The sequence below is a fragment of the Bubalus bubalis genome, chromosome 16, assembly GCF_019923935.1.
Source record: "Bubalus bubalis isolate 160015118507 breed Murrah chromosome 16, NDDB_SH_1, whole genome shotgun sequence".
NCBI classification, from domain to species: domain Eukaryota; kingdom Metazoa; phylum Chordata; class Mammalia; order Artiodactyla; family Bovidae; genus Bubalus; species Bubalus bubalis.
Window position 1 is genome coordinate 32,879,413 of NC_059172.1, and position 13,024 is coordinate 32,892,436.

Below are 13,024 nucleotides of genomic sequence, written 5' to 3' on the forward strand. Positions count from 1 at the left end.
AAAGTGCTCAACCCTCTATGGCTGCTTTATTATGATTATTGATCTTTGCCTTTCAAGGGAAGTAAATAAAATATCATCCTCATTCAAGAAAACTGGGACACATTTTCTATACAGGTACCTTGCTTCCTACCTAATCTTTAGTTTGTTTCCCAAGGAAGCTGGCTTTAAAAAGAAAACTGCACCCCATCCTCCCAAAAAAGAAGAAAAGAAAACCACCCTCCTATTTCCCCACTACCCACCCCTGCCCCAAGCTCATGCCCCCCCACCACAGGATCTCTAGATTCAACACGTGCCTTTGGTCGGCCACCCTGCTTTCTTGACCTCCCATAGACTGGCCAGTAGACTGAATGAGCCACAGCTCATTTGACTTCCAGCAAACCTCCTGAACTGTGACCTCTTTGCTTCCTCCCCTCACTGAGGTGTGCGCTGAGTTGAAAATAGGTCAACTCTTTGTCTTCTCCTTGGGACACGGTGACCCTGTGCTTGGATGTGGGGGGTAAAGGGGAGGGGGAGTCAGAGGAGCCTCTCCAGAAGCTCCACATTGTGTGGGGCCGACCTGGAGCTGGGATCACTGCCCTTCTTGCTTCACCAGCTCCAGCTGCTCGCCAGCCGTCTCTGACACGTGCCTGGCCCAGCCTAGGTCTGAGCTCACACCACAGGTTTCCTCCCTCTTTCCTAAACAGTGGGATGACCCAAAGCCCCTCTGGCCACTGAGAGCAGAAAGCCAATCGATGCAACTGCCCTCTCGAGCTTTGTGACGCCGCACAGTCTTGAAAATGGGAGCTCATCAAGGTCCATATGAGCCAACTTCCTAAGGGTGTGTCCACCTCTAATCTAATTACAGCCTAATCAGCTAATTAAAACATGCCTCGTGGGGGCTGTTGCTCAAAAGGGACTTCTGTGAGTCTCAGGAGCTGCAACTTAGAGACCACCCTCCGGTTCATTTCCTCATCTTTGTTTGGGAACTGCCTGGTGTAAGTCAGGAAGGGTCTGGTGCTCAGGAGAGGAAGATGGGGACGTTTTCCACAGCTAAGCTGCCTGCAACCCAGTTTGGACCCTCAGGTGGGAAAAGGCTGGGAAGGGCTAAGACAGTTGCCTTCCACCTTTCTCCCTTGTTTCTCACTAAATGAATTATTTCATTTATTCATACAGTCATTCAGAAAGCATCTGTTGACCACTTACTGTGATCTAGGCATTGGGCAAGAAGCTAGGAAAGAAGGTTGAGACATGGCCCTTGCCCTGTGGTCTACTGGAAAAGGTAAATAAAAATAGACAGGCAATCACGATATGATATGGTGAGCGGCACCTTCCTCTTGAGTGAGAATTGGGTTCTGTGCAAGCAGGAAGGGCGTGCACCTGGGCTGAGAGTCAGAGAGGCCTCAGTTGAGTTATGACTATGTCACTGAGGAGCCCTGAAAGTGAGTGAGCTAGTGGGAAAGTGGGGTGGTAGGGGGGACTCCCAGCAGGAGGGATATATTTGATGGTCTTTGGTGTGCTTCAGGGAGTTCATTGATTTCACTGGGCCCTTAATTTTTCAGCCCCCAAGATCACTAGATCAACATAGGAATTAGAAGTTCGGCAGTTGAGAGACTCCCTGAAGGAATAAACTTTTAGAAGAAATGAGGGCAGGAAATCTGACCCTTTTAAGTTTTTTTAGTAATTTTATTTATTTTTGGCTGTGCTGGGTCTTCACTACTGCACAGGCTTTTCTGTAGTTATGATGTCCTAGCTCCTCGTTGCAGTGGCTTCTTTTGTGGAGCACAGGCTCTAAGGCACCCAGATTTCAATGGTTTCGGCTCATGGGCTCCAGAGCACAGGCTCAGTAGTTGTGGTACATGGGCTTTAGTTGCTCCATGTCATGTGGGATCGTCCCAGATCAGGGATCAAACCCATGTCTTCTGCACTGGCAGACATTCTTTTTACCTACCACTGAGCCACCAGGGAAACCCCTCAACTCTTTTTTAAAAATCATCTATTCTTGTGTCCAGCCTGTTGCTTCTAACTGCTGCATCATGTTTTATAGACCACATTTAACTCACTCGTTTCCTCAGTGATGGACACTTGAGTGCCTGCAACTCCCCACTGCCACAAAAGGTATGGGGACATCTCCCATGTTTGGACCTGTGTAGGAATTTCTCTGAGATACATATACTCAGGAGCAAAGTGCTGGGTTATTGGGTCAGGTACTTTAGTGTGACAAATATTACAAGATGACATCTGGAATGGCTGCATCAGTCTGTCCCCAGGCAGTGCCTGAAGAATCCAAGATTCTTGGAGGCACAAGAATCCAAGTGCCTTCGCCAACACTGAGTATTTTTTAGCTTTCTCATTTTTGTCAGTATGTTGAATTTAAAGTGCTATCTCATTTTAAAATTATTTTTAAAGCAAGTCTTTGTTGGTTATCTGTTTTAAATACAGCAGTGTATGCATATCAACCCCAAATTCCCAATAAAGTGCTAGCTTATTTAAAAAATTTTTCATTTCTCTAATCACAAATGAGCTTGAGAATTTCTTCATATACTTAATCATCTTGTTTGTTTCCTCCTCTGGGTGTTTTTGCCTCATTTTTCTGTGGGACTTCCTGATCCTTGCCTTATTGCTAAAACTTGAATTGAGGCAAGTCCTCCAGACTGTTAGCTACCTGGGAATCCATAAAGGGAAGTGAGAGGCAATATAGCTGAATGATAAGAACATGGACTTGGTAGCCAGACTGTCCTGGTTTGAATCCTACCTGTGCACCTTACAACTGAGTGACCTTGGGCAGGTTACTTACCCCTTGGTTTCTGTTTAACCTCCCTCATAGGGTTGTTGTGAGGGTTAAATGTTAGTATATATAAAGTATTAATATTTAAAATAGTGCCTGGTGGGTAGGAAGTATATACAAATGCTAGCTCTTATTATTAGACCGCTGTCTTCTTCCTACTTAGCTCTACTGTACCCTTGAGAAATTGAATACTTATACCAGCAGGCAGTAAGAGAAAGTAGAAAGAAAACAGCTCTCAGCCTAGACTCAGAGCTCACTACTCCTACTCACTTGTACAACTCTTACCCAGGTCTTGGGTTCTGGACCTGCGTTTTCCTCTCTACCTGAGGCCAGTCTTCAATACCTGACCATTTCTGACTAGTCAGATTTCCATGCCTGCAGTACCCGCCAGCCCCCCAGCCTGGCTAGCTCAGTCTTGCTGCTCTTCCTCTGTCAGCCTGTCAGCTGGATACTATCCCTCACAATCTTCACCTTCAGTATTCACACAGCTCAGTCTTTTTGGTAAGTCAGCTCACTTGGGCAGAGATAAGACCAGAATAGATTGTGATGGACACACAGGAAGGCATGTACTGCTACCAGAGCCAAGTCACTAAAGGCCAACTCTAAACCTCCATCCTCTCGGGCTGCATACATTCTCTGACTTTCCGGGTTAGTATTGGAAGTAGGGTATCTGGAGATTATCTCTAGCCTTTGAAGTTGATACTGACATTGGTAGGCATGTCTTTCCACAGACTACCAGAGGCCAAGTTCTGAGCTGGCTGGGAGAATTGCTGATGTTTGTAAGCCTTTGCCCAGTGAGAACCTGTGGAGTAGTCAGCATAGTTCCTTTGAGTGTGTTACAGAAAAACATGAGTGAGTGGAATGGTGTACCCTGCCCCCTTTAATCCAGCTATTAAAAGCATGAAGACCTAGCCTGTACTAGGTACCGCCGATTTGGCACCAGCTGTTGACATTTAAGGTAGTGATACCTAAACTGAAACCTCACGAGTGACAGCCATCATGCCGGCACCAGAACAGAGTCGGCTGCAGTTATCCTTTTGTGGATCACCTTGAATAGCAGTGCCTTCCTGCCTTTGTACCATCAGATCCGGTAATCCCCTTGTCAGGCAGGTGGGCCAACTCACCATCCCTTACATGTCACCTTCTCCCAGATACATTTCTGAATTGGGGGTTTGTTTCGGCTTCAGCAAAAACAACGTCAGAGACAGAAATCTCTTCATTTCCGAAGTCTCCTCATTGCTGCTCCTGGTGTCTGCTTCTTTTGCCTTTCCTTGGCCTGATACTAGTGTGTTTCTTGGTTTCTGGTTGTTGACTTGTTTTGTGTCTGCTGTTTCCCTCTGTCTCTAGTCCTTAACATATGACCTGGCTTTTGGCTCTCTGCCTCACATCTCTGCTGCCTGGTCTCTGGCCCTTGGCTCTGTTTTGACTATGAACTTCTTGGCACTCCCTGGGCCTGACCTGCTGCTAAACCTGTTCTCACCAGCCTTGCCCTAGGTTTCTCTTACCCGGCTGGCCTCTTACCCTGTTTCTGCCCTGCTGCATATCACAGGCCCACAAAGTTCTTTTTTGTCTTCAAAGCTAACTATAGTCATGTAGTCCTTTAGGCTGATCTGGACTGACTTCTCCAAAAAAGACCTGATCCCCATGGAACTCTGGGTCAAATGCTTTTTAAGTATGAGATGGCTCCTCGACAAAAAGCTTATTGCTGTCTGATAAGTTGTTTGGTGCCACTCTGGACCACAGAACAGCCATGGTTCTTTTAGTCCTAGCTCTACCCCACCGTGGGGCTGCTGCCTTTTGCATTTATGAAAAGTGAAAGGAATCTTCTCCAAGGTTGCAGAATGAGTCACTCGCTTGGATGCTTACCCTGCTTGTCCTCCAAGTTTGTGAAGTGAATTGCCCATTCCTTTTGATTGGGTTAGCAGCCCCAGGGCCTAGCCTCATCACTTTCCTCTCCCCATCCTGCCAGACCACTGTCTGCCCCCTGGGGCCAAGGGTAGCATACTTGGTTGCTTGGACACGTCTTGCAGCCTGCAAATTGGACAGATGGAATCAATACTCAGGAACCTGGAGAGGCCCAGGTAGCACAGTTAGTGACACTAAATGCCTAGAGGGACAGCCTGCCCTGGGAGGGGTTGTGATTGAATGGTGATTGGACACAGCAGCTGAGCATTAACCAAATTATGTCCCTTTGCGTTTAGATCGACAAACCCTCCTCACTTAAATTTTAAAACAAGCCAACTTGAGTAGAATATAGAAGAGCTGCCTACTTAACACAGCACTATGGCAGCACGAGTGCTGGGTATAGATTTGGAGCCCACTTCAGCCTATGTAATTATCACTAAGATTATATGGACACAGAGAAGAGAGCTCATATTTGTGAATCTCCTTTGATGTGCCAGGCACTGTAGAGTTTTTATTTCATAACTTACAAGGGGGAGGCATCATAATCCCTATTATTCTAGTAAGGAAATAGAGTTTCAGAAGTGTAATAATTTGACCAAGATCACAGTTAGTAAGTGATAGTGCTTCCCTGTACTTGTTATAAAATGTCACACCATCTTCCCTATTTGTGTGTCAGTTCATAAGTCTCTTGACTTGCCTACAGCCCAACCATAGGGTCAGGTACACAGTCATAATAACTAATGTCTGTTGAGCACTTATTGTGTGTCATACACTATGAAAGCACATTTTATGCACTAACAGAGTCATATGAGCTAGATATTCTTAATATCTGATAATTATGATACAGAGTGATTTTCTCCCATCCAAGTACTAACCAGGCCCAACCCTGCTTAGCTTCCGAGATCAGACGAGATCGGGCGAGTTCAGGGTGGTATGGCCATAGACCAGAGTGATTTTCTCGTTTCATCATTTGTTCTACATTTACTAGTTGTCATTCTACAGTAAAAAAAAAAAGAGCTTTCCCTCCGCCCGCCACCCATTGACTGTGTGGACTCTGGGAATCTTAGTGTACAATGGGTGATAGTCCGTTAATGTCATTATTCATTTTGATGTTCATATTGACTCAGATTTTTTAAAATTTATTTATTGATTTATTTTTGGTTGCACTGGGTATTTGTTGCTCTGCATGGGCTTTCTCTAGTTGCGGTGAGCAGGGGCTGCTCTTCGTTGCGTTGCATTGCTGTGCACAGGTTTCTCTTTGCAGTGGTTTCTCTTATTGTGGAGCATGGGCTCTAGATGCACAGGCTTCGGTAGTTGTAGAATTTGGTCTCGGTAATTTCAGCAAGTGGGCTCATAGTTGTGGTGCACAGGCTTCAGTTGCTCCGAGGCATGTGGAATCTTCTGAGACCAGGGATCGAACCAATGTCCCCTGCATTGGCAAGCAGATTCTTCTCCATTTTCCCCAGAGAAGCCCATCTGTACCGTGGTCTCAGATTTTAAAGCCAACATTATAACCACCGTGCCATACTGCATCCTTTGCCATGAGATATTTTTCTCACTGCCTGCAGTCAGTTTGCCCATCTCTAACAGCCTTTTTGAACCCTCTTAACTTTTCATCTTCTGGGAAACAGGAAGACTAATGACAGTCCTTTCCAAATTATTTGTAAACTATATAACTAAATTACAATAAAAGATAGAAATGGTAAGGACCTAACAGAAGTGGAAGAGGTAGCAAGAATACACAGAAGAACTATACAAAAAAGATCTTCATGACCCAGATAACCATGATGGTGTGATCACTCACCTAGAGCCAGACATCCTGGAATGCAAAGTCAAATGGACCTTAGGAAGTATCACTATGAACAAAGCTAGTAGAGGTGATAGAATTCCAGTTGAGCTATTTCAAATCCTAAAAGATGATGCTGTGAAAATGCTGCACTCAATATGTCAGCAAATATAGAAAACTCAGCAGTGGCCTCAGGACTGGAAAAGGTCAGTTTTCATTCCAATCCCAAAGAAAGGCAATGCCAAAGAATGCCACACAGTTGTACTCATCTCACACGCTAGTAAAGTAATGCTCAAAATTCTCCAAGCTAGGATTCAACAGTACGTGAACTGAGAACTTCCAGATATTCAAGCTGGATTTAGAAAAGGCAGAGGAACCAGAGATCAAATTGCCAACATCCATTGGATCATCAAAAAAGCAAGAGAGTTCCAGAAAAAACATCTGCTTCTGCTTTATTGATTACACCAAAGCCTTTAATTGTGTGGATCACAACAAACTGGAAAATTCTGAAAGAGATGGGAATACCAGACTACTGCACTTAGCTCCTGAGAAATCTGTATTCAGGTCAAGAAGCAACAGTTAGAACTGGACATGGAGCAGCAGACTGGTTCCAAATCGGGAAAGGAGTACATCAAGGCTGTATATTGTCACCCTGCATATTTAACTTATATGCAGAGTACATCATGTGAAATGCAGAGCTGGATGAAGCACAAGCTGGAATCAAGATTGCTGGGAGAAATATCAATAACCTCAGATATGCAGATAACACCACACTAATGGCGGAAAGTGAAGAAGAACTAAAGAGCCTCTTGATGAAAGTGAAAAGCAGAGTGAAAAAGTTGGCTTAAAACTCAACATTCAGAAAACTAAGATCATGGCATCCAGTCCCGTCACTTCATGTAAAATAGACGGGGAAACAATAGAAACAGTGACAGATATTATTTTCTTGGCCTCCAAAATCACTGCAGATGGTGACTGCAGCCATAAAATTAAAAGATCGTTGCTCCTTGGAAGAAAAGCTATGACCAACCTAGACAGCAAATTAAAATGCAGAGACACTACTTTGCCAACAAAGGTCTGTCTAGTCAAAGCTATGGTTTTCCCAGTAGTCATGTATGGATATGAGAGTTGGATTGTAAAGAAAGCTGAGCACCGAAGAATTGACACTTTTGAACTGTGGTGTTGGAGAAGACTCTTGAGAGTCCTTGGACTGCAAGGAGATCCAACCAGTCCATTCTAAAGGAGATCAGTCCTGAATATTCATTGAAAGGACTGATGCTGAAGCTGAAACTCCAATACTTTGGCCACCTGATGGGAAGAACTGACTCATTTGAAAAGACCCTGATGCTAGGAAAGGTTGAAGGCAGGAGGAGAAGGGGACAACAGAGGATGAGATGGTTGGATGGCATCACTGACTTGATGAACTTTAGTTTGAGTAAGCTCCGGGAGTTGGTGATGGACAGGGAAGCCTGGTGTGCTGCAGTCCATGGGGTCGCAGAGAGTTGGACACGACTGAGCGACTGAACTGAACTGATAGGCAAATAGTCTCCAACTAAAAACCTGACAGTGTCTGCTGTGAATTACATATCTGACTTTTAGATGTGGATTTTAGCTGCTTTGAGACCCTTCTCATTTCTCTTTAGGATCATAATTCATAGCCTGGATAAATTACCTATAAAAGATAATTCTTAAAATCTTTTTAGGTGAGGGGTATTAGAGTCAGGAGACTGACTTGACCATGTTACTTATCTATGAGGACTGTGTGTGTGTGTGTGTGTGTGTGTGCATGGGAGTTACTGAAATTCATTCATCCATTCAGCAGATAAATGGGCCAGGTCCTGTGCCTGTTGAAGGTTATGAAATTCAAACCAGTTAATACAGGGAAAACCAACAACACTACTGACTACAGATACTGAAAAACTTAACAACAGAGAGAATCTAAAATTAGTTTGGCTTTTTAATAGTTACAATAATTAGAGTAATTTTTAAATTTTTATATATTTATTTTTGGCTACATGTCACCACATGACTTGTAGGATCTTAGTTCTCTGACCAGGGATTAAACCCAGACCCTGGTAGTGATAAGTACCAAATCCTAACCACTGGATCACCAGGGAATTCCCTAGCATAATTTTTTTTAATGCTTGCAATTTATGCCTTCAAAAGCATTAATAGTTTTGAAGTCCAGTGAGCAAAAGATGAACATACTAAAAGAAAAATAGGCAAAGGACATTATTCATGAGAATAAAAACACAGTTGATTATTATAATTCATGAAAAAAGAAACACAACTGATTGCTAAAGATTTTTTTTAAAGTCCAGCTTCACTAGTAATCAAAGAAATGCAAACTGAAACAGTGATGTGATTCCATTTTCTGTCTAACACATTTTCTGTGTCCAGATTAACACACTATTAAAAAGAAAAAAATGCCCTATTTGATGAAAGGGCTCCCCTCATGACTCAGTTAGTAAAGAATTCGCCTGCATTGCAGGCTGCCCTGGTTTGATTCCTGGGTCGGGAAGATCTGCTAGAGAATGGATAGGCTACCCACTCCAGTATTCTTGGGCTCCCCTTGTGGCTTCAGTTGGTAAAGAATCCACCTGCAATGCAGAGACCTGGGTTCAATTCCTGGGTTGGGAACATCCCTTGGAGAAGGGAAAAGCTACCCACATTCTGGCCTGGAGGATTTCATGGACTATTGCAAAGAATCAGATACGACTGAGTGACCTTCAGTCACTCACTCACATTATGATGAAAGGAAGGCACAATGGTTACTCTCATCCTTCTTCTTTTGATAGTAGAAATAAAAATCACATTCTTTCTGAAAGGCAATTTAGTAACATTTATCAAAAACCTTAAAAATGTTTATAGGTTTGATCTAGAAATTCATTTCTTAGGAATTTATTCAAAGGAAATTGTTATAGAAATATTAAAAATAATTATTTTATAGTTGGAGATTGGCTAAATGAAGTATTCTGCTGCTAAGTCGCTTCAGTCGTGTCTGACTCTGTGCGACCCCATAGACAGCAGCCCACCAGGCTCCCCCGTCCCTGGGATTCTCCAGGCAAGAACACTGGAGTGGGTTGCCATTTCCTTCTCCATGAAGTATAGACAAGCCTTATGGTAGAATACTGTGCAGTCATTAAAAACAATGTCATAGACAAATATATAGTAAATGGAAGAGGTATGTATATATTTAGGGAGAACTTATATATGACCCCTTTTTTTTTTAAATAAAAATGTGCATATGTTGGAAAAAACTGGAAAGATGTTATATATTCTAAAACAGTTTTTTATTTTTGATTAGCTGTATCTTCTAAATTTCTTATAGTGGACATGAACCTTTTTTGTTAGAAAAAAAAGTGGGGGGAAGTATTAGCAGGAACATCACGTAAGACAAGGGAAGCTAACATATAAAGAGCACTTCCTGGGTCAAGCACTGTGGTTGGTGCTTTATAAATTCACCTAATCTGATCTCTGGAGAAGGCAATGGCACCCCACTCCAGTACTTTTGCCTGGAAAATCCCATGGACGGAGGAGCCTGGTAGGCTGCAGTCCGTGGGGTCGCTAGAGTCGGACACGACTGAGCGACTTTCCTTTCACTTTTCACTTTCATGCATTGGAGAAGGAAATGGCAACCCACTCCAATGTTCTTGCCTGGAGAATCCCAGGATCGGGGAAGCCTGGTGGGCTGTCGTCTATGGGGTCGCACAGAGTCGGACACGACTGAAGTGATTTAGCAGCAGCAGCAGCAATCTGATCTCACTGTGGAGCCTCCTGCCTCTCTTCTCCCTTCAGTTCATTCTCACATGGCTATAGGAGTGATTCTTCTAATAGCAAAGATTTAGAAGAGAACACACCAAACTATAAATAGTAATTACTCCTGGAATTTAGATTGAGGAGATGGCTGTAAGAGACTTTCATTTTTCAATTTAGTATTTCAATATGATTTGTACTGTGTGTGTGTGTGTGTGTATACATGTGTAAGTGGGGAGGAAAAGCTTGTGTTGCCATGTCACTTCCCCTTTAAGCCCTTCAGTGGCTTACCTCATCTCCCACTTCTCTTCCCCTTACACCCTCTGCTCCAGGTCCACTTTCTTCAGATGAAACTTCGTGCTTTTTTGCCTCCCAGGATTTGTGAATGCATTGGGTCCTCCCACTTCACCAACCTGGATCTGGTTATTCAGCCTTTCAGGTCTTTAATATCACATTCCCTCGGATGCCTTTCTTGATCCCCTCCCTTGGTTTCCTACCATACATGGTACTTTTCCCATCATAGCCTCCATCACACTTTGCTAGAATTTTATGGTAAATTGTTGTCCTTCTCTGAAGAGGCTGTAAGCTCCCTGAGGTCATGGACCCTAGCACCTAGAACAGTGACTTGAACATAGTAAGCATTTGATAAGTAGTTGTTGAATAAAAACACTTCATATTTTATAGTTGTGGATCCTGAGCCTTAGGGAAGTGTTAGATAACTTGTCCAGAGCCTCTCAGCCAGTAACATATCAGAGCCAACTTTGCTACCCTTGTGTTCGATACTTGTAAAGTTCATGTTCTTTCCACTGTACCACTCAGGTGAACAGAGGCAGAGCCAGTCCCTAAACATGCCTCAGAATTAGTCTTTACTTCCTGGACCTTTCCTGTTTGTGACACTTATGTCTGTCTGATTTCTTCCAGTGTGGTGCAGGTCCTGCTTGCCGCTGGTGCTGACCCAAACCTTGGGGACGATTTTAGCAGTGTATACAAGACCGCCAAGGATCAGGGAATCCATTCTTTAGAAGGTAAGTGTGGACTACTGTGCTGTTCTGCGGGCCGTCCTCCCTGCGGCTTCCAGCAGCCGTTCTCCGTGCCAGTTCTACCAGCAACTCAGGTGAGAGCCTACAAATCACTCATCCTCTGGGGACTCATGGATAACCCAAAGGCTTGGGGCAGATCCCCTTCACAGCCCCCTCTGGCTCTGTAATTTATGTCACTTCAGGTCTTAAGGAATAAAATAGAGGCCTGATTTCGTAACTGAGGAGAGGGGTAGGAAAACCTTTTAACTGTTGTTCTGCCAAAAGTGCCTCAACCTGTGGCGTCTCAGATGAGTGGACAATGAAGCAGGTTTCCGTAAGATAATTAAGGCAACTGTGTGGAATGTGGGTTTATTCTTCCTCTACTTCCTGCGGACTTAGCCTTCCCTAGCCCTGCCCCAGGACTAGAAACCAGCTTTACTGGTTCCCTTAGCCTCACAAGTCCCTCCACACTACCCTGAATACTATTTTTTCTCCCCCTCCTGTATGTGGAATATAGTCCTCTCTCTAGCACTAGCCCCTCGACTTACTCAGTGATCCAGGACAAAGAGTGGACCTCCTCTGTCCCTTGATGTCTGTGCTTGTAAAATGGAGTGGTCATCATTGCCGTGCTGGGGTATTGTGTGGGTGATTGCTTGGACTTCTCCAGAGGAAGGAGCCAATGTGCACATTTACCAGGGCTTGGTCACAGCTGTTGGAAGGTACCTGGGCAAGTTAGTCTGAATTGCCTCTGGTGAGTAGTTTTTCGAAAGTGGAATTGAGAAGAGGGCAGGTTGATTTGACTGCAGACAGAGATGAATATTTTACGCTTGAGCTTTGCTTGTCCAGATTGACTCCGCCGCCCACCCAGTATCCTGGCTTACTCACAGAGCCTGAGATTCCCCTCACTTTCCGGCAACAGGACAGCTAAGCTGAGGCTGCTTTAGAGTTTTCAATGATGCCAGGAGAGACAGCCTTGCTGACTGTTCGAGGGTCAGAACATTGACCTGAGGGGAGGTTCAGCAGATGGGAGAAGTATGCTCAGCCCTCAGAACCGTCAGCAAGGCTGCCAGACTGACGTGGGTGTGTGGTAGCCTAGGGCGGAGGTGTCATTGCTGCCCCAGCAAGGTTTCTCATATCAGTAGCATGAGAAAAATGTCAAAAGCAGCAGAGCATTGCTACCCAGGTGAAGTGTGAAGTTGCCCTCCCCTGCCTCTCCACCTCTGAACCTGCTCCTTCTCTGTCAAGCTCCCTTGCTGTAGCCCGATCCTCCACAGAGCCTTCTCTGCAACCTGTTCTCTGCTGCTCCTTTGAATGTTCTCTAAATCTTAGCCCTTTATATGGTTATTTGAACTCTGATCTGCTCATATGTCTTTTCTTTCCTCGTGAGCTGACAGTTCTATGTGCAGGCTGTGACCTATGCCACCTTGCATTCCTCACTGAGCTGGGGGACTTATATTCATTTTGTTTGCAGTCGAGGAGAATTTCATGAGTGCCAGACTTGCCCTATATTTGCAGCCTGATATGTGGGAACTCAGCTTAAAGGCTGTCTACCATTTACTCAGATGCAGCATTGCTACCCTCAGCTCTATCTTCTGTTCCGGTGCTTTCACCAAAAAGCAAGGAGGAGCATTTGCTGAGGGGCAGGGCCAGGTAGAAAGGAAGGAACTATTCAGGGGCCTTTTCATCTGCTCTTGGGATCCAAACACCGCCCAGTAAGCATTTTTGATTTCACAGAATCTCAGTACTGTGAAGCCATCTAGTCCTGCCTCTACTGTCACACCGGTCCCCACCCCT

At 44.4% G+C, this 13,024-nt stretch overlaps 1 protein-coding gene across 2 annotated transcripts in view; it reads left to right on the forward strand.

Annotated features, from left to right (window-relative positions):
• The window catches only part of CLPB (caseinolytic mitochondrial matrix peptidase chaperone subunit B), a 148,696-nt gene that overhangs the window by 45,233 nt on the left and 90,439 nt on the right, over nt 1-13,024 (forward strand). For both annotated transcript variants that reach the window (XM_006064697.3, XM_006064698.3), the window contains exon 4: nt 11,133-11,236. In XM_006064697.3, coding sequence (XP_006064759.3) covers nt 11,133-11,236 — 104 coding nt within the window. The remainder of the gene's footprint in view (nt 1-11,132; nt 11,237-13,024) is intronic.